Source organism: Ustilago hordei, assembly GCF_900519145.1.
Source record: "Ustilago hordei strain Uho2 genome assembly, contig: UHO2_contig_06, whole genome shotgun sequence".
Lineage (NCBI taxonomy): Eukaryota > Fungi > Basidiomycota > Ustilaginomycetes > Ustilaginales > Ustilaginaceae > Ustilago > Ustilago hordei.
This window is the reverse complement of record NW_024545253.1, coordinates 535,697-560,506: the sequence shown is the minus strand read 5'-3', so window position 1 is coordinate 560,506 and position 24,810 is coordinate 535,697. Positions and strand designations below refer to the sequence as shown.

The following is a 24,810-nucleotide window of genomic DNA, read 5'->3' as shown; positions in this document are numbered from 1 at the left end:
TCATCACAATTTTCCAACCCTTTCACCCGCCGCCGTTGCCGCACCATCACAATCGGATCTGGCGTGTGGATGATTGGTGAGATTGCAATCAGCTGAGTGTGGTTCAAAGCGTTTGGCTCGATGCATCGATCAGAGTGCTGTTGGTGGGTCCTCGACTGCCGGTGATTGTTTGATTATGATCGCCGAGGCGACCAGCAAGTTTCCTGGTGTTAGCGCTGTTTGCGCAAGCTCTGAAACGACATGCTTTGTTCGACTCGAAGGTTGACTCGATCATGCGCAATCGGCTCCCTTTGTGGCTTGCTGCCTTTGTGTGATCTTGGTTCTGAGGAAGCCACTCGTGTCCGTTTCTTCCAGACAACTGTCGCACAAACACACCGCCGTTCAGCTTTCCATTCAGCTTTTCTTCTTGTCCCCGTCTGAGCTGTTACCTCCAGCATACGTCGTCTTATCCCTCTTTCCTTCTCGACGCCATCTTCCACATCTTACCTAGTCTCATCATTACCACCATCACTAACCCTCATAAGTAGTGAGATCGTCGGCAACGATGGCAGAACTAGAAATCATCGACGCAGAAATTGTCTCCCGCCACTCCACATCCACCTCCTCATTTCACCCGCTCGCTAACAAGCACAATGATGACCCTTCAACAATCCCATCTTTCTTCCCAATATACACCAACGCCGAACGACAAGCCGCACGACAACTCCTCTCCCCCTCTGACCATGAAGTAGTCCTCGGTGCAGGATGGGCCGATTCCGACCCATCCTCTTCCGATGAAGACTCACCTCATCGCCGCCCATCATCCGCATCCTCGACTTCCTCCCTCTCACATCCATCTACACCACTTCTGTCTCCCTCAACTCCCTCCAACGACGCTTTCTTGGTCCGATCATGCAGTCAAGGCTGGTCCCTATCCTTCGAGCTCCATTCCTCCCAACCTATCCCCGTCCCTTCGCACCCCGATGAAGTTTTGATTGGAAACGATGCAGTTGGATTAAATCCAGTGGATTGGAAGTCTGTTTCGTATAACTTTGGGATCCCCGCTTTCCCCTGGATTCTCGGACGTGATATCGCAGGGACTGTAGTCCAAGTTCCGGAGAACAACGAGAAAGGGTGGAAAGTGGGTGACAGAGTCTGGACCTGCGCTGATTCGCGCCAACTTAGTGCAGGAGGATATCAAAGATATTCGGTCCATAAACAGGGAACCCTTGCGAAGGTGCCGGAAGGGATGGAGGATGAAGACGCTGCTACGTTGGGCACTGGACTTGTTACTGCTGCGGTTGCTCTATTTGCGTTCTTCAAACTTCCCCCTTTTAACATCCAAGACCTGACGGAGAAGGTACAAAATTTGAAGATCACCGAAGAAGAAGGGAAACATTGGATTGTGTAAGTCCCTCCGCCCCTCCTCATGTTCTTTGCGATAGTCGACGCTGAAACTGACTTCTTCTTTATCCATATTGATATCGATTGGTGATGGGTGTAGTATCTACGGCGGAGCAGCAATCACGGGTATCTACGCTACCCAACTCTCCTCACTTTCCAACCTGAACATCATAGCCGTCGCCTCCCCTGCCAACTTTTTCTACCTCCAATCCCTAGGTGTGACTGTTTGCATCGACCGCCATCAACCCACATCCAACATCCTCTCTTCCATCTCAACTACCCTTTCCACTCACGGTGCACAGGGAAAACTTAGATACGCTATGGACTGCGTTTCCTCTTCCACCGCCAACCTCTGCTTGCAGGCCCTGCAATCAAACTCTGGCGGACAGCAAGCCGAAATGATCTGTTTAGCTGGTAATCCAAAGCCCGAAGCGATAGCGCAAGTCAACAAGGGGGGGGAGGAAAAGGTGAAGATCCATAGGATTTCATTCAGTACAACATTCTACCATCCCAACGGCACGTTCACGCACGCTGTGTTGGAGTATCTGACAAAGTTACTGGAAAGGGGAGAGTTGAAGCCGGCTAGACCTGAAGTGCTAGCGGACGGTTTAGCAGGGATTAGAAACGGATTGGAGCTGTTGAGAGAAGGAAAGGCTCCAAGGGCGAAAAAGTTGGTGGTGAGGGTGAGAGATACGCCTGCAGCTGATGTGACATTGTGCGGGGTGAAGAGTGACTTAGGTTGGAATGGCGTCGTGTAATCCCCACCTCTTCTTTCGGAGAGTCATATTTTGCATCAATATAGATCGTTCAATTCAGTGCGAGGTTCGGTCGTGTGAATGTTGCTTTCGGTTGTTGTGTGTTGTACAAAATGCATTGTTCGCATAGCAGACCCGAAAGGATGAGGAAGGTCTTCACTCTCCTCCTCATCGTCTTCATCCTCCTCCTCCAGCCTCATCATCGCGATCTCCGCTCCCTGTTTAGCAACAACCCACTCCAATCCCAATTCCTCCAAAAAATTCTCCATAACCCCCTGTCTTCTTTCCGCCTCCCTTCTCCCCTCGGTCGTGTACAATCTGTCCCCTCTAATCCTCAGTAATTTCTCATAAAAATGTCCAACCGCACTTCCATTCCACCCCTCCCCCTGTTCCGCTGGCGGGTTTGGATCCATCTTTGCATTCGCCGGGGGCACATACAACGTTCTACCCACCTTGGCACTATATGCAGCACATCTCATGATCCCAATACTTCCTATTGAGTCTAATCTATCTGCATCAGATATCACTTGGAATTCTTTACAGCTTTCCAACCATTCAGAGAGGGCAATGTCGGCGGAGGTGCGATGGGATGGTGAGAGGGTGCGACGACGTTCGTCCTTACTCCATGAAACGTTTTCGACTATCTTCTCCACCGTCACCCTCTGCGTCTCGGAAATGGGGGAGGGGGTAGGGAGAGAGGCCCAGAAAGGCGCAAGGACGGTAGAGGGATCGAGGGAGGAAGAAGAGTATTTGGAATCCGTGAGATCGTGGAATAGAGCTCCTAGTTCGACGACAAGAAGGTCGAGAGGTGTTAGTTCGGACGAACGGGTGAGAGAGAGGGCAAGGAGACGGACACGGTTGACGTGGTGATAGTCGTGGGAGGGATCGTGGTTGGCGAATGCAGTTTTAACGAATGATTCGGCTGCGGAGATGATGGTTGTTCGTTGTGAAGAGGTTAGCTTTGGCGCCGGAGCTGAGGTTGTGGGTGAAGAAGAGGCGAGGCCTGAGGTTAGGTCGTTCATCTTACGCTTTCCTTTCGAGTGGTGTTGGTGGTGAGGAAGAAGGAAAAGGTTCAAGAAGAAACAGTTGGTGCAGGTGTGTGCACGTTGGTTGTGCAACCGTGCGCTTTCGAGCTCAAATTTTGAAACTTATTTTATTTTATTTTCGTTTAATACGTTCCCGCCTGGACTCAATCGCACGAAACATAACCGAAAGTGTATATACATAACACGGAAAAAAACCAAAAGGTATCAAACTTTTTGCGTTTGGTAATCAAGTGAAAAAGGTCACGTGATGTGGTTCGTGGTCAGAGATTCTGCCAAGTCATAGCGCAGCAGCAGAATGCTCTCTCTCCAATCACCACCATTCTCGCAGCTGCTCGCTTAGCAGAATCTCGCCGTCTCTTCAAGTGTTTTCCCACCCTGTATTCGCCCCCTTGTCTTCCCGCTCTCCTGCGCTCATCCGGCATCCCTTATGGAGGTCCTGGAGCCTCTCGAGCCTGTGAGCACACTCACGCTCACCCCGCAATCTTAACCTCCCTTTATGCTCTCCTATTGTCTGTGTATGAATTGAAGGTTCGGTTTTAAAAACGCGGATTTTTCGAAGGGCGCGTTTTTCAAAAAATATAAAAAAAAATTAAAAAAAAAGCGCAAAAGCTTACATAAGCTGCGCCAAGTGATAATAAACGCGCGTTTTCACACACGCACGTCAGGAGATGGAGTTGAAGTTAAGTCGACATTCCAAACGGGATTCATGAGTTTTAGCCGAGACGCCGAGGGACCGAGATCATGCATAAGCGACGAATACAATGAAGCACATAAGGGTTGCCATAGCAACGGTTCAGGGGTACTGCAGAGGGCAACGACTCAGGAGTGCTATAGGAAGTGACTCATCTCGCTCGGGTATGATCAAAGATAGCGATACGGTATATATATGCTCACCCAGACACAACCCATTATAGAAATGATAAGCATTCAAGAAGTCATACGCCTGTGATAGAGGAGCCTGCTAGTGGCCCCAGGACAGCATATCGTACTTTATAATCTTCAATTGATGGTATTATGAAAATGCAGAACGGAGTTCACTCCACAACAGTGAAAGTATGTGACCTCAATCTCACACCTTTACCACCTTTGCTCACTCGGATCCGTGGCATGTTGTCGTCTGTGCGGCGTTCGGCTTGCGTCAGGCCCGATCATCGCGATAGGCATCGGCATACCGGCTATCCAATAACCGAGGAGAAGATAGATGCCATGTCGTGTTTCATATGCTTACTGTTAGGTTACGTCTCTTATTGGCCCTATGACTTCATCGCGTTTTTGGAAACCTGCGTTTCCTTGGGCGGCGTTCAAATTTCCCCCAAAAACGCGCCCTTCGAAAAACCCGTGTTTTTACAGTCACGTTCAAAACCACACATCAACTTTGCTTCTCAAGAGCTGGTATCCTCAATGAAGTGTAGCTTGTGACATACTGTTGGAAAGCTGAGATTGAGAGCTACAAGTACATATAAGTTTTGTTGTGATTGGACCACATTTGTGCACAGTGAAAGTGCCACAACTTTTTTTGAGTGTAAAGCTCCTCCTAAATTACTATATACTATACTTTAGTATTTTGTATGGCCCCCTTTTGCAACCCTTACAGCCTGTAACCTCCTGGGCATCAACTTTATGAGTGCCTGGACTGATTCCTTGGGAAAAGTTGCCCAAAACCTGTTGATAGCTGCAATGAGTTGAGCTTTATTGTTGATAGTATATCTTTGCTGATATAGCCACTTTTTCAGCTGCTGCCACACATGTTCTATAGGATTCAGGTCTGGAGACATTGCAGGCCAGGGCAATACATTGAGTTTGACCTCCTCCAGGTACTCCTTGGTGACTTTGGCAGTGTGAGGGCAGGCATTGTCTTGCTGAAAGATCAGTTTATCCCTTGGTGGAATTCTCTGTATATTCTTCCACTTCAAGATGCTACCAGGCACTGCTTCCTCCAGCAACTCAATGTAATGCTCTGAATTCAGTTTGTCATCTATATAGACCATTAGACCTAGGCCTGCCCAGGTCATACACCCCCAAATCATGATGCTGTGGCCACCCCCCTGCAGTGTAGGTATATATATATCATAGTTGACATCCCTGGACCAGTATCACTTTTCCAAGCCCTTTCCAATGCATTGAACCTTGCTTTCATCACTCCAGATGACATTCTTCCATTGTTCAACAGTCCAATGTCTATACTCCTTGGAAAACACCCTCTTTGCCTTCCTATGTTTATCTGTGAGCAAGGGTTTTCTTCTTTTTGCCCTAAACTTAAGTCCAGCTTGCTTCAGTGCATGTGTAATGGTTTGTCTGGACAAACAAAGTTGATAGTGTCATAGCCAGTAGGCTGAAGCTTCAGTAGCTGAAGTATAAGAATTCTTGCTAATTCCTCTGGTGAGTAATGCCTGTTGGTGTGAGGAGAGGAGGAGGGGCCTCCCAGGGGTCCTTTTCACATATTCACTCTCTGGTACCTGTTTTGCCAGTTCAGCAATGCTGGATTTGTTGATAGACAGTTTAGTTGCTCTCTCCCTTGTTGAGAAACCTGCTTGGAGCAGCTCTTTGACCTGTAATAGGTGAGTGGTGGTGTATTTAGTCCTCCCCATATTGATTTTTTGCCCTCCTTGCCATGTTGACAGCAGTATTGCCATATGATGTCCTAAGCTCATCAAAACACCCTGAAACATCTTTGTTTATATCATACTACAATCATATGAAGTTTCGAGCATGGTCTATTAGCTCAATTCTGTGCAAAGCGATAAGTTACACAAGGTACAGAATTAATTGAGGAGGAGGAGGGGCTTCAAAGAGCACCAACCTAAATTCCAGCATATTCTTTGGTGGGACCACCCTTTTTTTCTCACATATTCTGATAGCAGGCTATCCAAGCTTTGCAACCATACCACACAAAGTGGGTGTTGTCAAAGAGAACAAAGAGTACTGGTCATCATCATGAAAAGGACCTGAGAACACCATATCAAATTAATTAGATGCCGGGCAATTTTGGACATGACTGTAAAAATGAAAAAAGTTCGATAACCCTCAAGTGGAATGCAGGCAAAGACCCGTGAGGTCCTCGAAGCTCGACAAGGAGCGGCCGAGCGCAGAAACGAGCGGCAAGGGAGGCTGCTAATAGTACACCTGGCTTTTGGTGAAGATGTTGTAGTGAAGAGAGGAGAGGAGAAGTGTAGCCCTCTCACCTTCCCACCATCATCTCTCATTTCAGCAAGTGTCGCTACAACATCAACCTTGCCAATCTTTTTTTTTTTTTTTTTTTTTTTTTTTTCCTCTCTTTTTTACTCCACTACGCACAGACGCAACCTCGAAGAATCCGCATCTCTCTCCGTCATGCACTCCAACGCCGCCGTCGAAGTCTCGGCCAAAGAAGCACAACGCCTTGGCCCCGAAACCACCACCCATCTCCTCTCCCAACGCAAACTTGCACTCGTCGTCGATCTCGACCAAACCATAATTCACACAGCCGTCGACCCCACCGTTGGTGAATGGATGGAAGACGAATCCAATCCCAATTACGAAGCGCTCAAGTCTGTCGCCAAGTTCCGTCTCGGTATCGGCGGAGAAGAGATCAAAGATGACGACGACCCCCCCGCTCCCAAAGACTCCGCGGCAGCACTAAAAGCATCACGAGCGTGTTGGTACTACGTCAAACTGCGACCTGGAGTGCCCGAAATCCTGAAGAAGCTATCAGAGAAGTACCAGTTGCATGTGTATACGATGGGGACGAGGTCGTACGCGAATCTCGTGTGCAAGCTGATCGATCCCGATGCGAGTATTTTTGGGAATAGGATCGTGTCGAGGAATGAAAATGGAAGTTTGGTGAGGAAGAGTTTGGATAAGTTGTTCCCCATGGATCATAGTATGGTGGTGATTATTGATGATAGAGAGGATGTTTGGAGTAAGAGTCCGAATTTGTTGCAGGTAGTGCCGTATGAGTTTTTTGTGGGCGTTGGGGATATTAATGCTCCAATTTTGCCTCCAACGCTAGCTCCGCCCGGTGCGGCAGGAATTGTAGCACAAACCGAAAAGTTGCAAAGCAAATTGGCGGAACAGCGAGAAGCAAGACCATTAGCAAAGATGCAAGAGGCCTTGGATGAGAAATTGGGTAAAACAAATGGGTCTGGATCACGGTCTGGCACAGCTATGCCGGATGGGAGTGATAGTGCGACACCGGCTGATGAAAGTTCAACAGAGGCTGAAAGCAGCGATGCGGTAGCAGCGCAAACAACAGCAGATAGTCCGACAGCAGAGGAAAAGACCCAAGCAACAGAAAGCATCTCACACGCAGTTCTAGTAGACGACGATACCGAACTCGACCGAGTTTATTCCATCCTCGACTCCATTCACAATGAATGGTATTCTGCCTATGACAAACTCCAATCCCAAACCCCCACCCCCACTACCAAACCCTCGGTCGTGGACTTCATCTCCGCACGAAAAACAAAGGTTTTGGCTGGCTGCACCATCGTCTTCTATCCCGAGACTTCCGAACTTTGGGCTCTCGCACGCGAATTCGGCGCCACCCCCGCGTTCAAAGAAGAAGCAGGAGTCACAACCCATGTCATTTCTGCTCTACAAGACGATATCGGGACCGTCAAGGCAACGAGATTGGCGAGGGCGGGGATGGTCGAGTTAGTCTGGCCAAGCTGGTTCGACATTTCAACAAGCAGGTGGGAGAGGCAGGACGAAGCGTTGTATAGGTTACCCCGGGAACATGCGATTTTAGATGCTTTAGGATGGACTTAAGCGACAGTGGCCGAAGAGAAACGGCAGGAGGAAGAGAAAGAGAAAGCTAAACCCCAAAAGTGGGGTTATATTGCGGAGAGAACATTTTTGAACGAAGAAGCGAAGAGAGCATTTTATGAACGGTTGTGAGCGAAGGGGGCACGTGACCAACGCGCAACAACCCCATCTTGTCGCAACGCTTTGAGTCATCTCGCTCGCTCTCCCTCCCTGCCCCTTACGGCCACGGCTGGGAGCTCGCAAGCGACTCACTCGAGTTAGGCAATTTAACATTCCTTTTTTCCCCTCAATTTCTCAGCCTCCTATTCCAACAATTTTCAAGCGTTGTCAAGAGCGATAACTCACCGTTGAGAAAGTGGCGCAAGAAAAGGCTCTCGCAGATGCAGATGGAGGCGAGGAAGGAGAAGCACTCTTCGAAAGTGATCTAAACCATATGGATTGGCGTAGCTCAGATTGAGGTCCGGCATCCCTACTTCGATCCCGGCGACACTAGCCCACTCATCGTCCACACCACCTCTTGGCGCGACGTTGGTTCTTCCTGAGCCGCTCTTGTTGGCACCATCCCTGTCGAGACCGCTCTCTGCTGTGCAGCCGTGTGAGTCAAGCTGGGATCTCCGGGTCACCGCCATCACATCCTCACACCAACATCATAGACAAATAAAGAGGGGGAGTATGTAGAAATGCATTGAAACGAGGAGCAAGGTCTAGGCAAAAAGGGAAGCATCAATCCCCTGCCCCCCAAAACTAGTGATACAAATCAAATGATCCTCACTAGCCGAAACAATCCTTGTCGTGTTGAAATCAACATCAAAGATTCGAGCCCGGTGACATTTGATATCCCTCAGACACCGACCCAAGGCCACCTCCCCCTCCGCCCCTTCCTCTCCATCCTCTCCCTCGTTCCCTTCCACTGTATTCCCTTCATCTGCTTCTTTCACTTCCCCCTCCCCTTCAAAAGTGGTGGCAGAAGGAGGGTCGATATGCCAAACCTTAACCAACCGATCATAACCCCCACTCACAACGACCCCTCTAACCGCATCAAAGGCCACGGTCCTTACCAACATATGATGCTCCCCCAGCACATGCGTACATTTCCCTGTAGATGTATCCCAGACTCTAATCGTCTGGTCATTACTACCACTAACCAGCGTAGTCCCTTTAAAGACTATGCAGGCTAACCCTTTTGTGTGACCTGAAAACTTGTGCAACTTTTCGCCCGAATTGAGGTCCCATAGATACATAGAACCTTCGCCGGAGGCGGAGACGACTTGGTTGTGTTGCAGGTCGACGGCGTTTACTGGTCCTGAATGGGTGAATTTGCGCCAGGCTACCAGAGAGGTAGAGGAAGAGGGGGTGGGGCAGGATGGGGAAAGGGGAAGATCGCAACAACGCCAAACTTGAACGGTGGCATCTTTTGATCCGGTGACGATCCAGTTTGAGTCGAACACCACATCGAGGACTGCTGATGTGTGACCTCGCAGAACGCAATGTAGACGGTCTTTGGAATGGTGGACGAGAGCTCCTGACTCCGGGTCCACTTCCACCTTAGAACTCGCCGGAGCTTCTGTCCAAGGTGTGGTGGGAGGAGTGGTGTTGGAGGTAGCAAGAATTGAAGCGAAATCCCAAACGAAAACAACTCCATCCGAACTAACACTAACCAAAATTCTTTCATCGTACTGCAAACTCAACACCGAAGCCGTGTGGCCTTTGAGAAGATGCTTACAGACTCGGGTTTCAACATCCCATACCCTAATCGTCCTATCTCTGGACCCGCTGACGAGTTTACCAGCTGTTCCTGTCCCCACTCCGTCATCTTGTCGAATACAGTAGACTGAGTCTGTGTGGCCGCGAAGGAAGCGTTTGGTTGGTTCGAAGACTCTTGCCCTACTATTACTAGACTGAGTGTGGGCTGGTGGAGTACTAGCTGAAGTGGTCGAGGTGGAAGAAAGTGTACGAGACATTTCTCCGTCACCAGCTGTACGTTGGGTAGAAGAACTTCTCGAACCACCAGCTGTTTTACGCGCAGCACTCGGATGAGGTCTCATCCACCTCTGTTCTAGGATGAACCGATCTTTGTAAAGTCGAATCCAATCCAAAGAGGCAGCGAAAAACTCTTCCGCCTCGATGACCTCTGCGAATGTTGAATCTATAGACTCCCTTCTCGAGTGACCGGGAATGGAGCTGCTTGTGCTGGGCTGTCGACTTAGCCCAAGCCCGCCTTTTGCGCTGGAGAAATAGGAAGCTGCTTCTTGAGCTCTCCTCGTTCCAGCTGGAGTGCTTGGTGTGGGCCTTGCTGGGCTGAGAAAGAGTCCAAACCTCCCAGTTGCTGCTGTTGGCGACCGCAAGGGACTCATCCCTCCCCCAATCGGGCGGCCGGAATCTACATCAACCTCCTTTCCCCCACCATTCCCACCCGCACCTGCAGCTAGCAAAGTGGGAAAAGAAGGAATGTGCAGTGTCTCTCGCCAGCTCTTCAGTGCCGCCAATCTATCCAGGTACGGACTTGAGGTTGAAGCAGCCTTCCTCTGTTCCTGTAACCTTTTCAGTCTCTCCGCCTCTTCTCTCGCTGCTGTTCGTTTCGCCTGTGCTTCTATCCTCCGCAGTTGTTCTTGATGCTGAAGAACAAGCGGTGCGTCTTCACGAATAGCCCAACCTGGTTGAGCAAAGAATAGATGTCGCCAAACCGTTTGATCCTGCGCCAAGGCTCGCCAACGTTTTGAAACCAAGCCGGAGGAGAGGAGATCGAGATGAGAGTTCAGATGGAAGATGATACACAGCGATAACTCCGGTGGTAGCAAGCTCAGGAAATCAATGCGCTTAATCCCATCTTGTGGTGTTCCTGTCTTAATGAGAGAGACTGGAAAATGCGGTTCTCCATCGACAAAGCATGCTTCGTCATGGATCGAAGTAGCCGCTAGAGTGGGAGCAAGTTCGCTATCGATCAAGTCGGAAGAAGCGGCAGAGTACGATCGAGCGGACCAAGAGGCTGGTTCGCGTCTGAGGGTGCTACGAGACTTTGCTGCAGATTGAGTGGGGAGGATGGATAGCGACAAAAGATCGTTCTGCTGGTCGGCGGGGGAGTCGGGTCGAGCAGTGAAATAGCCATCTGCGTCGGAAGAGGAGCTCATTTGAGAAGGTGATCGAAAAAGTTCTTCTGCTGCTGGAGTTGGGAATACGGAAAGGAAGCGGTCGGTGCGTGATGCGATAGAGGCAGTGTCGGCGGAGGATTCTGGACTACGAAGCGAGCTTGCTGTACGAAAGTGAAGCAGTGCTGGTCTTGCACTGTCCAGAAGTGGTGGATCTGGTGGTGGCTGAGAAGGGCTAGGGCTGGGTTGCTGGTGGGTTGCTTCACTAGTTGCAGTGGCGCTTGCGGTGGGGAGTCCGGCTGTGCTACTGGATGCGCTCAACGAGCTGCTACTGCTGTTGGTCCTCGTGGCGTCAGGACTAGGCGCAGGAAGTGGTGTTATTGACCCACTTGTTCCCGATCGTAGCATTTGTCTCCTCCCACCTCTTTCTGATACATCTTCGCCTTTACTCTCCTCACCAGGAGAACTGAGTGGCAAGCAAGCGGTTACGTTCTGTATGGGCGCTGTTGGACTCGGTAGCGAAGGCCTTCTATACGAGCCTGTTGCAACGTCTTCGTTCGCTATCAAAGGTGCGCTTGTTGTTGGAGGCGAACGAAGAACTTCTTCCACGTCAACTTGGCCGATGGTAAGGGTCGGTGGTGCAGCCATGCTCGTAAAGGCCACCGACAAGAGGTGACTGTGTGCTTATTGAAAGCTCGACATCCGTCCCACTGTCAATTAGTGGTAGATGAGATGGTGGTCTCGAGAGGGCTCCTCTGCCTGAATTATTTTTGCATTCCCACCGGAGAACTCTTTGCGCGCCACGGGGACACAACCAACACAAAGCGCATTTCTAAGCAAGCTTGACACTTTGCACTCGACACTCAACACCGTTCCCTCCAGGCAAAAGACTTGCTCGCAACTTGAAAGCTTGAGCGAGTGCTGATAAGATGCTATGATTGAGAAAAGACAGACAATGCAAGATATAACCCAAATAAAGCGAATCTACTGACCTGCAAGTGAGAAGAGGACTAAAGAATCTGCCGACTAGCAGCATGAGAAGAAGACTGTTGCATTCCTCTCCCCAACCCGGCACCCAATGGAGCAGTTGGAGCAAACGAGCTAGGCGGACGACATCTGCGTCGTAGCCATACCCGGTCTTGGCATAGGTGCACCAAAGCCTGCACCGTAAGGCATCGTTCTTGCCCCTGCTCCTCCTCCACCGCCGCTCGTGTACTGTTGTTGCTGCTGTTGTATGCTCAGCATCGGATCGTTCGGCCCCAGTGGTCCTAATGGGCTAGAAGATTCATTTGAGCTCCCGCCATAGGGCGAGCGTTGACCACCATCCCATCCAGGCGTCGGTAACAATCCATGAGCTCCGACATCTGGTAATCCCTCCCTATACCCTCGTGGATTCGTTGCGATTGTCTCGAAATGCTCCTCTTGCTGAACGACCATGGAGGGAATCCTACTAGCGCGGTTGTTGGCGCGGTATCTACTGGACCGTCTTGGATCACCTTTACCGATACTTTCTACACGTCTAAGATCTGCACCTCTCGCAGCACCGTTCTGAGTATTGTTCGAAGTAGTACGACGCATCTGTGACCCACCAGCGTATTCATCATTCGGCATGGCATCGTGTGCCTCGGCAGGTAAGAACATCGACTTGCGGTAGGTTCCAGGTCCGACACTGTCAATCCTGCTCCTTCGCGTTGTGGCCATCTCTGTGAATGAAGAAAGCTGAGCCTGTGCGTATCTCGAACGACGGTTGTTGGAGGTAGCTGGTGGTGGGCCTCGTGGATAGGGTCTTGCTTGTGGGTTGGGTTGCGCTGGACTGCCACGAGGGAGGAGAAGATCGTTGGGTGGACCAGCAAGGTAGCTGCTGCGGGTTTCGCGCATCTCGGCGGAAGGTTTCGGTGCGCCCCCGTTGATGGCGTTGTGGTCGAAGATCTGACCTGGTGTGAATCCTGAACCGTCAGGAAGAATCGAGCCGGAGTGTGGTGAGTCGTAGCTGTCATCACCGTTGGAGTGAATTGGGGGATGGGAGCCACTGACATTGCGTCGGAAAGTAGCGGATGCTGCTGAGGCAGGAAGCTCGATGCCGCTGCTGGAGCCCCGAGCGTGACCGCCACGAAAAGGACCAAAGCGATGCGATCCATCTCGACTCAAGCTGCCTCCACTGTTGCTTGGAATCATACCGAATCCACCGTTTGGGCCGTTTGGGCCGTTGGCCGCATGACCATTCGCAATCGCAATCCCATTGGAACTACCTAAGGAGCTATCAGCCTCTTCAAAGCGACCACCTCTGCCCATAGGCTGAGCGGAATCGAGCAAGCCAGCATTTGGGCTGGATATATCGTGCATGGACTCATTACCCCTATACGCTCCACCATAGGATGCTGCCGCTGTTCCATAACCAGCAGCGGATGGCTGATACATGGCTTTTGGTTGCAACTGAGGTCGCCTGTCGGTGCGTGGACGGTTGGCGAACTTGCAGGTGATACCGATGAGCACAAAGAGAATGAAGATGCCAATGAGACCGCCTAGGATGATGATCACCACGAGTGGGGCGAGACTTGAGGTTTGTTTTGCTTCGATTGCATTTTTGGTGGCAGTGGCAGCTGCATGTGTAGCGCTGCGGGTGGCGACTGCTTGCCTGGCAACAATGTTGGAACGACGGACGACGTGCCTGACAAAGCCTTGTGGCAAGTCGTTTTGCAACGTCATGTTGGGAAGAGGTGCGCGCTGTGATGGGCGACGGAAGAGCGAGTTGGTTGGGAAGAGTTGTTAAGGTGGAATAGGTGCGTTTGATCCTCTGAGCTGATGTTTGGTCTGTGCCAAAGAAGCCAAGTTTGTTGTCGTCGATGAGCGAAGAGATTGATGTTGGGTGTAGAAGAGACAGAGCAGATCCAAGTAGGGAATGTTGCGAGAGTAAGCTTGAGAAGGCAGCAGAGAAGCAGATCAAAGCAAGAGGAAACAGGCAGAAAGGTCCAAAGGAATGACAGGAGAGGTGAAACTGACAGCGTGGGCATGCGTGTCAGCCAGTTTCCTTGCCTAGCTGGATTTTCTGGCTTGTGTGCGACCGTGTCACAACTCTGTATCTTTCAGACCGAGAAGCGAGGCCGTGTGTCGGGTGGGAATATGCACTGCGAAACGCGGCGTCAAACATGTGGCAGCAGCAAACGACAACGGCGACAACGGCAATCGCACCGTAGGTCCTTTGTTGTCCTTGACAGCAACACTCAAGTTTACATCGTGTATGACGCCAAAGCTAAGCCCCTTTGTTTATCATCCGGTCCAACACGGACCGATGGCCATTGTTCATGATACTTTGTACCGCGCAATCATACAGCCAACATGCTCACCACTGCCGTCGTGGCAGCTGTTGTGCTGCCAACACGAGCGAAGAGGCCGCAAAGCATGCCATCCTTCGGCAACAAGGCTCAGCAAGAGGCACAACAAGCAAGACCGAGTTACAGCTCCGCCACTTCAACGACGCGTTAGGCTTGCCCACAACAAACACCTTCTGCCGATCCGAACAATTTTTAAATCCTCTCCGAGCCCAATTTCTATTCTCCAGTCCGAGTTGCGCTATTGGTGTTTATTGGTGCTATTGGTGCCTTGTCGATCCTCACTACAATCTGTGCAAAGTGCATCGCAGACACAGCCTTTTGGCTCTGCTGTCAAAGTTCAAGTGGCAGTCGACACTCGGATGCATTGCCTGCCTGGATATGCTTCCCATCATCCCTGAGATGCCAGTTGCCATGGTTGCCCTACCAGCCGGCAGGCCGCTTCGGCATCTTTCTGCTTCTTGCATCGGGCCAAGACTTTCCCATCTTTCCTCGCTTACATCTCACACAAGCATGGTGTCCGTTCAAGCTCAGTTGACAGCCTGAGTGTCTTGGCAGATTGTCCTGCACATTGCCGATCATTTCGCAGCATCAGACCAGTTTGTGGAAATGCAACCATTGCTTTCGCTCGGAGCTGCTGCTGGTGCGAGTGCTTCGTGTTGACGCTGACATGAGCCCATCGGCCCTATCAGAGATAAGTCACCTGCGTACCCCTATCGAGATCCAAAGCAACACAGTAGTCAAGGTCAGCGTTCATCTTCTGACTCTCAGCATCCGCCTAGCGTGTTGGGTCTGTGCACTTACATTCTGATCGTATCCATAACCTTCCTCCAAACCAAGAACAGCCAGTTGATCCCGATCACTCCTCCACCAGCCGAAGCATGCTTGCCAACCAACTTGCTCCTGGCATCTTGAGCTGCAGCGTTCCTCCTCGCCCTGCCGGCCGCATTGCTCGCAGCAGCAGGCGGCCTCCTCGCAATGCGATAGAAAACGATCAGCATCACAATGGCCGACATCAGCCATGTTCGTGTCTGACTCGCTTTGCGGAAATCAAACATCGACGGAATCGACGACAGGATCGAATCCCCAGACGGTCGCTTCCATGTCAGATCACGCTCGCTATTCCTTCTGTTCGAAGCAGCAGAAGGCTTGTGCCCATGGTCTCCTTCGATATACCTCGAAAGATGAGCGCGAGTCGAGGCGTAGCTCCTGTCGTCTTTGGTTCGCGCTTCCTTACCGGCTGTAGGCGCAGCTTCGCTTGCGGAGGCAGCCTCTTTGCGTGCAGAGCGTCTCGAGTGGTTCGAAGCGACAGAAGTACTACTTTCGTTCCCACCGTCGTAGTCGGATGAGCGGGACCCGCTTGAACGTCGGAGCGAGCGGCGTTCATCTTTTGAAGCCGACTGCTTAGATGCAGACTCGACACTCCTTGTCGAACCAGGCGAGATAGAAGGACTGGTAGAACAACATGCGCTCGACTCGCCCGTACCGTTCCTTGGCGAGAAGTAAGCAGGTGACTGACTACGTTGTCGACGAGAAGAGCGCGTGCCTGAATCCGAACCAGACCCTGATGAGCCCGAAGAAGATCCGTTTGCACTTGCCTTACCACCACCAGCCGTTGCTTCCACTTGCTCCTTCTTTCCCGTCAGGAAGTTTCCCATGCCCGATGCAAGGTCTCTAGCTTTACTACCACTCTTTGACCCACTCTTACTGACAGCAGCCTCTTTTGCCTGCTTCTCCTCAGCTGCACGCTTTGCCTTCTCCTCCAAATACGTCTTTTGTGCATTAGCAACTGCCTCTTGTTCTCGCTCCGACTGAGCCGTCAAATGTGCCTGTGCTTCGTTAATCTGTTCCAACAGCCCAAACTTGACTGATTCAGCCAAGCTCGAGTAGCCGACAAACTCTCTTGCGTACTCCCACTCGTCCAACCGCGATGCGAGCACATGCAGCGAGTACAGTCCAACGATCTTCTCATACGCCGCCGCAGCCTTGGGCGTGGGAGGAGCCGCACCGAAAGCAGAGGAGAACGAGGCAAGGTACCATTCTGCAATCAACCTTGCAGCGTTCCTACCTGTTCGTGCTGCTGGGTTGAGTGCATCGAGTCGAAGTGCAGCCAAGACGGCAGACGAGATGACGGATGCTGATAGCTCGATAGCCAAATGCATCGTTTCCGGTGTAGGGTCGAGCGAAGGAGCATCGTTCTCGCCCGAAGTGTGTGTGCACAAACGCAAAGCTTCGAACCAGAGATGACTAATCAAACTCTGCGGTTGCTTGGAGAGAAGAAGCAGGATGCGATCGATAGCAGCTCCATCGGAGGAGGTCGTGGATGAGGTTTGCTGTTTTGCCTGTGTGAGCTTGTCGTGGATACTATCAGAGATCTGCTTATCGGTATAGACCTGAGTGAAGACGGTGAGACGGAGGATGGCCACCTTGTCGACTAGCTTTTGCAGATCTAAGTCCGAGTCAAGGAACGAGGATGCGGTGAGACTGCTACCGAGCTGGCTAGATGACAGAAGCAGATCAGCGGCGTGCTGACTTTGCACCAGTGCGGTCTGGAGATCCTTGGCGAGGAAGGCCCGTGCAGCTTTGCCGTAGTGTGTCTTGGCCGCCTTGGTTTGTGATATCGTCTGGCTGCCATCGTTGTTCGATGAAGCCGCCGAAGCAGGACGTTTGAGATCCGAGACCGATGCTGAGATGGACTGCGAGAGCGAGAGGACACCTGCGATGCCTTCATCTACAGCCAAGTGGTTGGTCGTTCCATTGCCAGCGAAAGCAGACGATGCGTTGTCTGGCACCGGCATCCTATCAAGATCTCCTGTCGTGAGAGATGTATGTTGATGTCGATGTCGATGTCGATGCCGATGTCGATGCCGATGCTTGATTAGGAGGTAGGATGTGGCGCAATGCGAGGATTGCGTCGATCTCGAGGCTTGCTTTCCAGCCTGTGCGTGCTTGTTAGATGTCAACCGGTCCAAGAAGAGATTTCTCAGCCGGTTCCCCACAGTCATCTTTTCGGCTCTTCTCGCGCGAGTCAAGTGTGGGGGATTCTCGGTGATTTTAGAGAAGAATCTCAGGGTCCACCAACTTGACCGAAAGAGCTCCTTGCTAAAATCACATTATTCGCATTTGACTGAGCCAAGACTTGTTGCCACAAACACACCAACTCATCTCTTCTCACACAAGCATATGGACATGCGCTGACGGCTACTTGATCGACCAGCCTTAGAGTAGGTCTGCGAAAGAAGATGGCTGTTGCAGCTGTGTCAGACCAGGATGCGGTCGAAGCCATCACCTCGCACTTCCTCTCCGCTCCTACCGCCAAACAGCGCCTCCTCACCCGACTCATGAAATGCACCGACAATCGATATCAAGAGTTCTGTCTTCAACTCACACGCTCAGACTGTCCCGATCCTCACGCATGCCAAAAGCTTCACTTCAAACCCGTATTCTACCCCCAAACAGACCCTTCCTATGGCCACTGCAGCTACCTCAACACTTGTCATCGTACCACTACTTGCAAGTATCTGCATTTCCAGCTCGATACCGATCCTCCACAGCAGCCGTTCACTTTTCAGACTACCGATCCGAGGCACCCCTACGAGGCGAACTCGGAGGAAGCCAAGGAAATAGGCTTGATTCATCCTTCGCGCACACTGCGAGAGCATGGATTCGATTCGTGGATTTGTCTTTCCACATCCACCGCAGAAGAGGCAGGAGAGAGAAGGCAAGAAGAAGCGCAATGGATCGACTGCGATCTAAAAAACTTCGACTATTCCATGCTGGGCAAATTCGATGTAATCTTAGCCGATCCACCATGGGATATCCACATGTCGTTACCTTACGGTACGATGAGCGACGACGATATGCGTGCGATGCCTGTTCCGGTGCTGCAAGACGAAGGTCTGATCTTTCTCTGGACAACAGGTCGAGCTATGGAGCTAGGTAGGGAGCTGCTGGCACATTGGGGCTATACACGCATCGACGAGTTGATATGGGTCAAAGTCGGTCAGACTCAACGGCTTATTCGCACAGGTAGAACAGGCCATCATCTCAATCATACTAAAGAGCATTGCCTGGTTGGCGCCAAGGTGCCAAGTCCTCCATCGCCTGGAGTGGAGAGCAAGCCGCTGTTAGGATCGACACAAAAGTATGTGGGTAGTAGGGTAGCAGGCGTGCCTCCACCGTTGCCAGATTGGGTGCATTGTGGCATCAACGCAGATGTCATCGTCTCAGAGGTGAGAGATACGTCGAGGAAACCGGATGAACTGTATGCTATCATCGAAAGGCTCTGTCCTGGTGGCAGGAAGGTAGAGCTGTTTGGGAGGAAGCACAATGTGAGAAGAGGCTGGTTGACATTGGGTAATCAGTTGAGATCGGATCATGTGCTCGATCAAGGGCTGAGGGAGCGGTTGAGTGCATATAGAGCCCAGCGAGCAAGAGTACCTCAGCAGGCTCCATACAGCGGACCACCGACGGGACACATGCAGCATCAGCACCGACAGTAGTATGTCCAACCATCTTCATACCCGGCAATGCTTCCACCGGGAGCTGCCATTCACGCTTCACCTCAACCGCCGGCACCAACACCAATGCGCTTGTTTTGAAGCGTAAAGGATACCTGTTGCAATACCATGCCTTCGTTGACATCCGATATTCATGAGGGTGTGCAGCAGCATGAAACGATCTACCCAAGTCGTGAGATGTGCTCGCGTGGTGATGTGCAAAGAGGTGACCACCGGGTGTCCGCCAAGAAGGAGTCGGCTTTCAGAAGCAAAACAGAAAAAGCGCGCGGTTTGGAATCCGGGGAATGCGCACGGGCACATCGAGCAAAGATCTTCTCTTCTGCCGGTCATTTGCCGGTCTCAATTGTAGTTGACAGAACAGCGGGAGTGATCCTAACAAGTGTAGGATCGTGACAGCAAGTGTTGAAGTAAGCGATCAGTTCGGGAAAAAAAAAAGTCACTCAAGTGAGATATGGAAGCGGAAAAAGTTGATGTACAGGCTGCTGTGGTCTGAATAGCCGAACAGTCGGTGGACATAAACGACGTTCCTCACTTGCCCGCGTTGCTTCCTTCGACCACCACAACCACTGCCATGTCCGCTCTCTCACTCACAGGACGCACAGCCTTCATCACGGGCGGGTCTCGCGGTATCGGTCTCGAGATCGGCAAATCTCTCGCTTCCCGTGGCGCAAACGTAATCATCGCAGCGAAAACGGCAACCCCTCACGCAAAGCTCCCCGGAACCATCTTTACTGCTTGCGATGAAATCTCTGCCTCTGCCCAATCCTCCGGCTCCAACGGCGTTGCTCACCCAATCCAGCTTGACATCCGAGATGCCACTGCTGTTGAGAGCGCGATTAAGGATGCAGCGTCCAAATTCGGAGGCTTGGACATCGTCATCAACAATGCTTCAGCTATTAGTATGGCTCCCACCCACAAAGCTAGTGTCAAGAGCTACGATCTTATGAATGGAATCAACGCCAGAGGTAGTTGGTTGGTTAGTCGTTTCGCACTGCCCCATCTATTGGAGAGTGCAGGGAAAGGCAAGAATCCGCACATCCTCAGTTTGTCGCCTCCGTTGAACTTCAACACCCTCTCTACTACTCCCGGTCCGAAATGTCCGCCAAGCATCTTTCCGCATCAGATCGCACAAACAGGCTCGGCCTATACGATTGCAAAATTCGGAATGTCACTCCTAACCCTCGGTCTCTCAGCCGAAACCCTCGGCCGCATCGGAGTAAACTCTCTTTGGCCTTACACGCTAATCGCAACCTCCGCCATGAAGATCGTCAGTAAGGATGCTGATGTGGAGGAAAGAAGATGGAGAAAGCCATCAATCCTAGCCGAGGCAGCAGTACGTGTCGTTGGAGAGAGCGCGGAGAGCTTTACAGGGCAATTTCTAGTAGATGAGTTGTATCTCAGAGAAAAAGGGTTGACTTTGGCTGATATCAAACGCTTTAATGTGTACGAAGCGACGGAGATGGATGATCTGGCGCAAGACTTGTATATTTCGCACGAGTTGAGGGATGCTGTCAAGGCCTCTCGAAAGCAGTCATAGCTTCTGTACTGTATTGTACTAGTACATTTCATCGTGTTGCATGGTGTGAAAGCCATCACTTTTGTTTTGTGTTTACTCGAGCTCGAATATGGCCTCCTCCCCATCTTCTTGCGCTGTGACCACTGGTAGAGTGAGAGGTGAGTGCGGAGCAGCAGCTGAGCTGCCCGCTCTCAACCTCTGCGTTGCAAGGTGTTGAGCATACCTTCCAACTCCGACTTGTTTTTGCCCCGCTCCTACTTCAGGGATTGCTATTCCACCTTTTCCCCCCTCACCCGCGGTTCTGTGTGAACCGATGGCGTTCAGAGGAGGAGAGAATGGCGATCCAGCAACACTTCCTCCGTTACGGTCTGAGAAAGAGCTGTTTAACCTGCTACCTCCAGCTGAGGGGGGAGGATTAGCAGCGAAGCTAAGAGGAGACCGGTGAGGAAGGACCGAAGAAGGAGCCGTTGGGCCCAAACCATAATCATCCAGACTGCCAGGTACTCTCAAACCGCTGTTGCCGGCTTGAGTGAATGAGCCCGTCGCAAACACACCCCCGCCGACACTAAGAGCGTCGTTGCTAACCGCAGGACCAATAGATCCAAACCCACCACTAGCCAAGTTTCCACTAGATCCATCAGCTGCAGTCCGACCCGTTCGAAGATGTAAGCTGCTCAAACCGGCCGCCAAGCCCTGAGGCAGACTCTGCCCGGGTGCATGATGCGCCGCAGTCCTACTAGCCGAGGTTGACAAGCCACTCGAACTCTCACGGAACGCAATTGAATCCAACCCGCTCGTCCCACGCCCACTACTTGTGCCAAATGGACTGTAATCTTGCGCTCCCTGTTGTTGCATCTGATGCTGCTGTTGCTGAGCAAACCCGGTCGAAAGATTGCTGGGCTTGCCCCTCTCCGCTCCAATCGCAGACCTACCAAAACCTAGCGAGGTACCGAACGCACCGCCAGCATGAGACGGCATACTTTGAGCAACCGTAATACGCTCACTATCGCCAGCAAAAGAGCTTGAAAGTCGGTTGCTGCGTCTCCTCCGCTCTAACTCGGCTGGCGTTAAAAGATCGGACAAGCTCGAGGGAAGGAAGTCTTCTGCGTCTTCAATCTCTTCCTCCTCCTTACTTCCTCCGATAGGCTGCGCGGAAGATGGACCACCAGCGCTAGCTGCGATACCACCCCAAAGCTTAGCTGCATCATCCATCCGACCCATGCTTCGAGCACCAAAAACATCCCGGTTGTTGCGTGCAAACGGGCCTGCGCCGCCTTCCGAGTCCTGACTACCGCTGAAGAAGAGAGCGTGTCCACTTGGGTGACTGAAAGGACTAGTACCGAACGCACGAGAAGCGGATGCCGATGTGCCAAAGGCAGCTGCAGCTGAGTCCATGCCTCCGAATGACTGCGCGGCGAGGGATGCGCTCAAGCTCTGAGATAGAGAGCCGGGTCGACGGAACGATGAGCTGCCAGCAAACGATGCCGACAGGTTCTGATCTTGGGCGTGGCCGCCGGCGGAACCGACACTGATCCCTTCGAAACCAGCTCGTCCAGGGTCTGCAGTGTTGGGAGCCGAGCCGTGAAGATCATCGGGCACACCAAATGGCAGATCGTGATCACGAGTGGTGAGGGAGGTCTTGCGATCGCGAAACGAGGACGGCAGCTGTGAAGAGGCGGCCTGACCAGGCACGAGCGTGTTGCGAGTCGGCGTTCCATGCTGAGGCATCGCCATCTGCTGCGGCTGACCCTGCTGCCCCAAGACCTGACGCTGACTGCCACCTGGTTTCGCTTGACCTGCTTGCTGCTGCTGTTGCTGTGTTATCCCACCCGGTTGGCCTGCCTGCGCACCACCCGCCATCTGCTGCTGCGGCTGACTCGAAACCTGCGGCAGCGGCTGTCCATGCTGAGCAGCCTTCTTATTCTTACGATCCATACTCATCGGCTGTCCAGGCAACACATGAGCCAAGGCACACTTGTGACCAAATCGACAGTTGCCTTTCAAGAACCATTGGCAAACGGACTTTTGCCCTCCATCTCCCGGAAGAGTGTGGGCGAAGGGACAGGATGCGCCGGCCGAACATCCATTACTCCGAAAAAACTTGCAAGGTACTTGTCCGAGCGCTTCCTTCTTCTTGGAGCTGAGCTTGGCGTTGGCAAGAGCGCTGCCAGAGTCTTTGTCATCGATTGCGTCGCCGCTGGCTCGTTCTTGAGACTCTCCTCCAGAGGTGGCAACGTCAGGATCAGAGCTGGTTGCGTCATCGGCTGCTCGTGGTTTGCGACCGCGAGTTTCGGTTTCGGTGTTGGAACGATCGGCTCCCTTTGTTGTCGCTGCTGCTGCTTCCTGCTCTCGACGTGCTTGCTCGATGCGAAGCTTGCGACGGCCAAGCTCGGTGTTGAGCCCGGACTCGGCAAGAATCTCCCATTCTTCCTTGACTACTTGAAGTTTTGAAGGGAGCTGAGATGAGCCCGCGGTGACAGTCGTGGCAGCGGTGGAAGCAGATGCAGCAGACGTAGCAATGGCAGAAGAGACTGAGGCTGCTTGCGACGGAGCAGCTGGCACATTGACGGTTGCTGTTGGTACTGCCTTCTTCTCTGGCGAAGCGGCAGAGCGACCTCCGCGTTTCTGCCGGAAGGCCTCCTCTCTGAGCGGATTACCTTCCAACAAAAGACAGAGTACTTTGGCATTGCATCGATCTTGCATTCTGTCGATGTTGGAGGAAGTGGGACGGTTGGGTACACGGACGAGCTGTCGAGCTGACATGCCCTGGACCGGCTCGACCTTGTGCTGCGCTGGCTGTTGCGCAGTGTCGACGTTGCCCATGGCCTGATCGAAAGACTGGATACGACTGGAACCAAACAGTGCCTCCACCTTGGCGAGATCATCAAGCTCGCATCCAGAAAGGTCGAGCACACAGAGGCTAGGGAAGGTTGCTTTGGAGCTCTCGCTGGCGTTCTGCACGGCAAAGACATGATCTGCGATGCCGCATCCCTGCAGGCCAAGGTCCTCCAACGACTCCAGCTGTTGGAAGAGAGACACAGAGACAGGTCCACGAATGTTGTTGAAGCCGAGATTGAGCGTTCTGAGACCAGCAGGCAGCTGCACGGTAATGTTGTCGCTCGCAGTCGGGTCATTCGCCTTGTTACGGCGGTTGGCGAGGTCAGGAATGCCCAGAGCGGCGTTGGTGATGCGGTTGTGGCTAAGATCCAAAGTTCTGAGAGAGCGCATTGGTGCATTTGACGGTGTTTGCGAAGCTGCATTTAGCGGTCTGCGATCCTTCTTGGAGGGTGAAAGACCAGCCCAGACGCCGTTCTCCTGTGTCGGATTCTCCTTGTCCCAAGCCTCACGCTGCGAGCGGGCCGAGACGAGATGCTCCGGCTTCCAAAGTGTTTGAATCTTGTTGTAAGAAAGATTGAGCGTGACAAGGTTGTCGAGCGCAAGCAAGCATTGTGGGACAGAAGTGAGTGCATTTTTGGAGAGAGTGAGAGTTGTGAGGGCCGTGAGCTGGAAAAAGGAGGTTGGAAGAGCGGAAAGTCGGTTGCTGTGAAGTTCGAGACGCTTGAGACCGCGGAAGTGGGCAAGGTTATGGGGAAGCGATTCGAGTTGGTTATTGCTGAGCTGCAGAGTGTGGACCTCTTCACGCATGTACCAAGGCTGTCGATCATCTTGAGGGATCTGCAGGAACCAGGATGGTGGATCGTCAGAAAGGAGAGAAAGTAGCAATGCAGGTACTTGTTGAAGTGATGGCGACCGCGAAGAGAGGTTGACCTTGCCTGTTGGCAACAGAAGCGGAGACGGATGAAGGGGGGGGGACGAGGAAGGAAACAGTCAAAAGATTAGTATTCGATTATCCTCCGGAAGAGCAAATGTTGCCAGAAGCGAGTGCGAGATGAATGCCGACGTCTGAGCGAGTGATAGCTACCATTTTCTACGCTGAGACGAACGATGGCCTCTTCTGACTTCTGATTGAGATTCATATCTAGTATTGGCGAGTCTGAACTACAGTCTGCAGCGGCTGCAACAGCCCTTGCGGCGGGCTTAGGAGAGCCAAAAGGGCTAGCTATGGAAGCATCGAGTTCGCGACCAAAGTGTGGGCGTTCATTGTCACCATTGGGAGGCGTGAGATGAGGCTTGGAGGGCGAGACGGAGCGAGAGCGTGCTTCGGCTCTCTTGACAGCCAGAGCAGCCCGAACTGCCGCCGACATTCGGCGTCACTGCACGGGAAACCTTTGCGACGTTGGAGGGACAAGCCAGGAAAACGAAGCAACAAGGTCGACGAGGAAACGTCACTTGCAAGCACCAGCAGTCGATAGCACGGCTGAGTCGAGGGCCCGAGAGCTGACGGGTTGAGGAAGGATGCGGTGGGAAGAAAGGTGTTGTTCTTGTGTTGCGAAATGAAGGTCCATCCTGATGTGAGCAACACGAGACAGAC

General features: G+C 52.1%; 10 protein-coding genes across 10 annotated transcripts; 4 read left to right on the top strand and 6 right to left on the bottom strand.

The window, feature by feature from the left end:
• Window positions 1-544: 544 nt before the first annotated feature.
• Window positions 545-2,141, top strand: UHO2_03631 (uncharacterized protein; the record flags this gene model as incomplete). Its single annotated transcript, XM_041554237.1, has 2 exons — window positions 545-1,386; window positions 1,484-2,141. The coding sequence occupies 2 exons, from the start codon at window positions 545-547 to the stop codon at window positions 2,139-2,141; spliced, it is 1,500 nt and encodes a 499-aa protein (XP_041410171.1).
• Window positions 2,142-2,176: 35 nt separating this feature from the next.
• Window positions 2,177-3,160, bottom strand: UHO2_03630 (uncharacterized protein; the record flags this gene model as incomplete). Its single annotated transcript, XM_041554236.1, has 1 exon — window positions 2,177-3,160. One exon carries the CDS (start codon window positions 3,158-3,160, stop codon window positions 2,177-2,179), a length of 984 nt encoding a protein of 327 aa, XP_041410170.1.
• A 1,580-nt stretch (window positions 3,161-4,740) lies between these two features.
• Window positions 4,741-5,211, bottom strand: UHO2_03629 (uncharacterized protein; the record flags this gene model as incomplete). Its single annotated transcript, XM_041554235.1, has 1 exon — window positions 4,741-5,211. The coding sequence occupies one exon, from the start codon at window positions 5,209-5,211 to the stop codon at window positions 4,741-4,743; it is 471 nt and encodes a 156-aa protein (XP_041410169.1).
• Window positions 5,212-6,514: 1,303 nt separating this feature from the next.
• UHO2_03628 (uncharacterized protein) lies at window positions 6,515-7,930 on the top strand (the record flags this gene model as incomplete). The annotated part of the gene is made up of 1 exon (XM_041554234.1): window positions 6,515-7,930. The coding sequence occupies one exon, from the start codon at window positions 6,515-6,517 to the stop codon at window positions 7,928-7,930; it is 1,416 nt and encodes a 471-aa protein (XP_041410168.1).
• Window positions 7,931-8,631: 701 nt separating this feature from the next.
• UHO2_03627 (uncharacterized protein) lies at window positions 8,632-11,661 on the bottom strand (the record flags this gene model as incomplete). Its single annotated transcript, XM_041554233.1, has 1 exon — window positions 8,632-11,661. The coding sequence occupies one exon, from the start codon at window positions 11,659-11,661 to the stop codon at window positions 8,632-8,634; it is 3,030 nt and encodes a 1,009-aa protein (XP_041410167.1).
• A 453-nt stretch (window positions 11,662-12,114) lies between these two features.
• On the bottom strand, window positions 12,115-13,719 carry UHO2_03626 (uncharacterized protein; the record flags this gene model as incomplete). The annotated part of the gene is made up of 1 exon (XM_041554232.1): window positions 12,115-13,719. One exon carries the CDS (start codon window positions 13,717-13,719, stop codon window positions 12,115-12,117), a length of 1,605 nt encoding a protein of 534 aa, XP_041410166.1.
• A 1,311-nt stretch (window positions 13,720-15,030) lies between these two features.
• On the bottom strand, window positions 15,031-17,140 carry UHO2_03625 (uncharacterized protein; the record flags this gene model as incomplete). Its single annotated transcript, XM_041554231.1, has 2 exons — window positions 15,031-15,055; window positions 15,147-17,140. The coding sequence occupies 2 exons, from the start codon at window positions 17,138-17,140 to the stop codon at window positions 15,031-15,033; spliced, it is 2,019 nt and encodes a 672-aa protein (XP_041410165.1).
• A 444-nt stretch (window positions 17,141-17,584) lies between these two features.
• Window positions 17,585-18,844, top strand: UHO2_03624 (uncharacterized protein; the record flags this gene model as incomplete). The annotated part of the gene is made up of 1 exon (XM_041554230.1): window positions 17,585-18,844. The coding sequence occupies one exon, from the start codon at window positions 17,585-17,587 to the stop codon at window positions 18,842-18,844; it is 1,260 nt and encodes a 419-aa protein (XP_041410164.1).
• A 589-nt stretch (window positions 18,845-19,433) lies between these two features.
• On the top strand, window positions 19,434-20,399 carry UHO2_03623 (uncharacterized protein; the record flags this gene model as incomplete). Its single annotated transcript, XM_041554229.1, has 1 exon — window positions 19,434-20,399. The coding sequence occupies one exon, from the start codon at window positions 19,434-19,436 to the stop codon at window positions 20,397-20,399; it is 966 nt and encodes a 321-aa protein (XP_041410163.1).
• Window positions 20,400-20,471: 72 nt separating this feature from the next.
• UHO2_03622 (uncharacterized protein) lies at window positions 20,472-24,583 on the bottom strand (the record flags this gene model as incomplete). Its single annotated transcript, XM_041554228.1, has 2 exons — window positions 20,472-24,151; window positions 24,301-24,583. The coding sequence occupies 2 exons, from the start codon at window positions 24,581-24,583 to the stop codon at window positions 20,472-20,474; spliced, it is 3,963 nt and encodes a 1,320-aa protein (XP_041410162.1).
• Window positions 24,584-24,810: the final 227 nt, after the last annotated feature.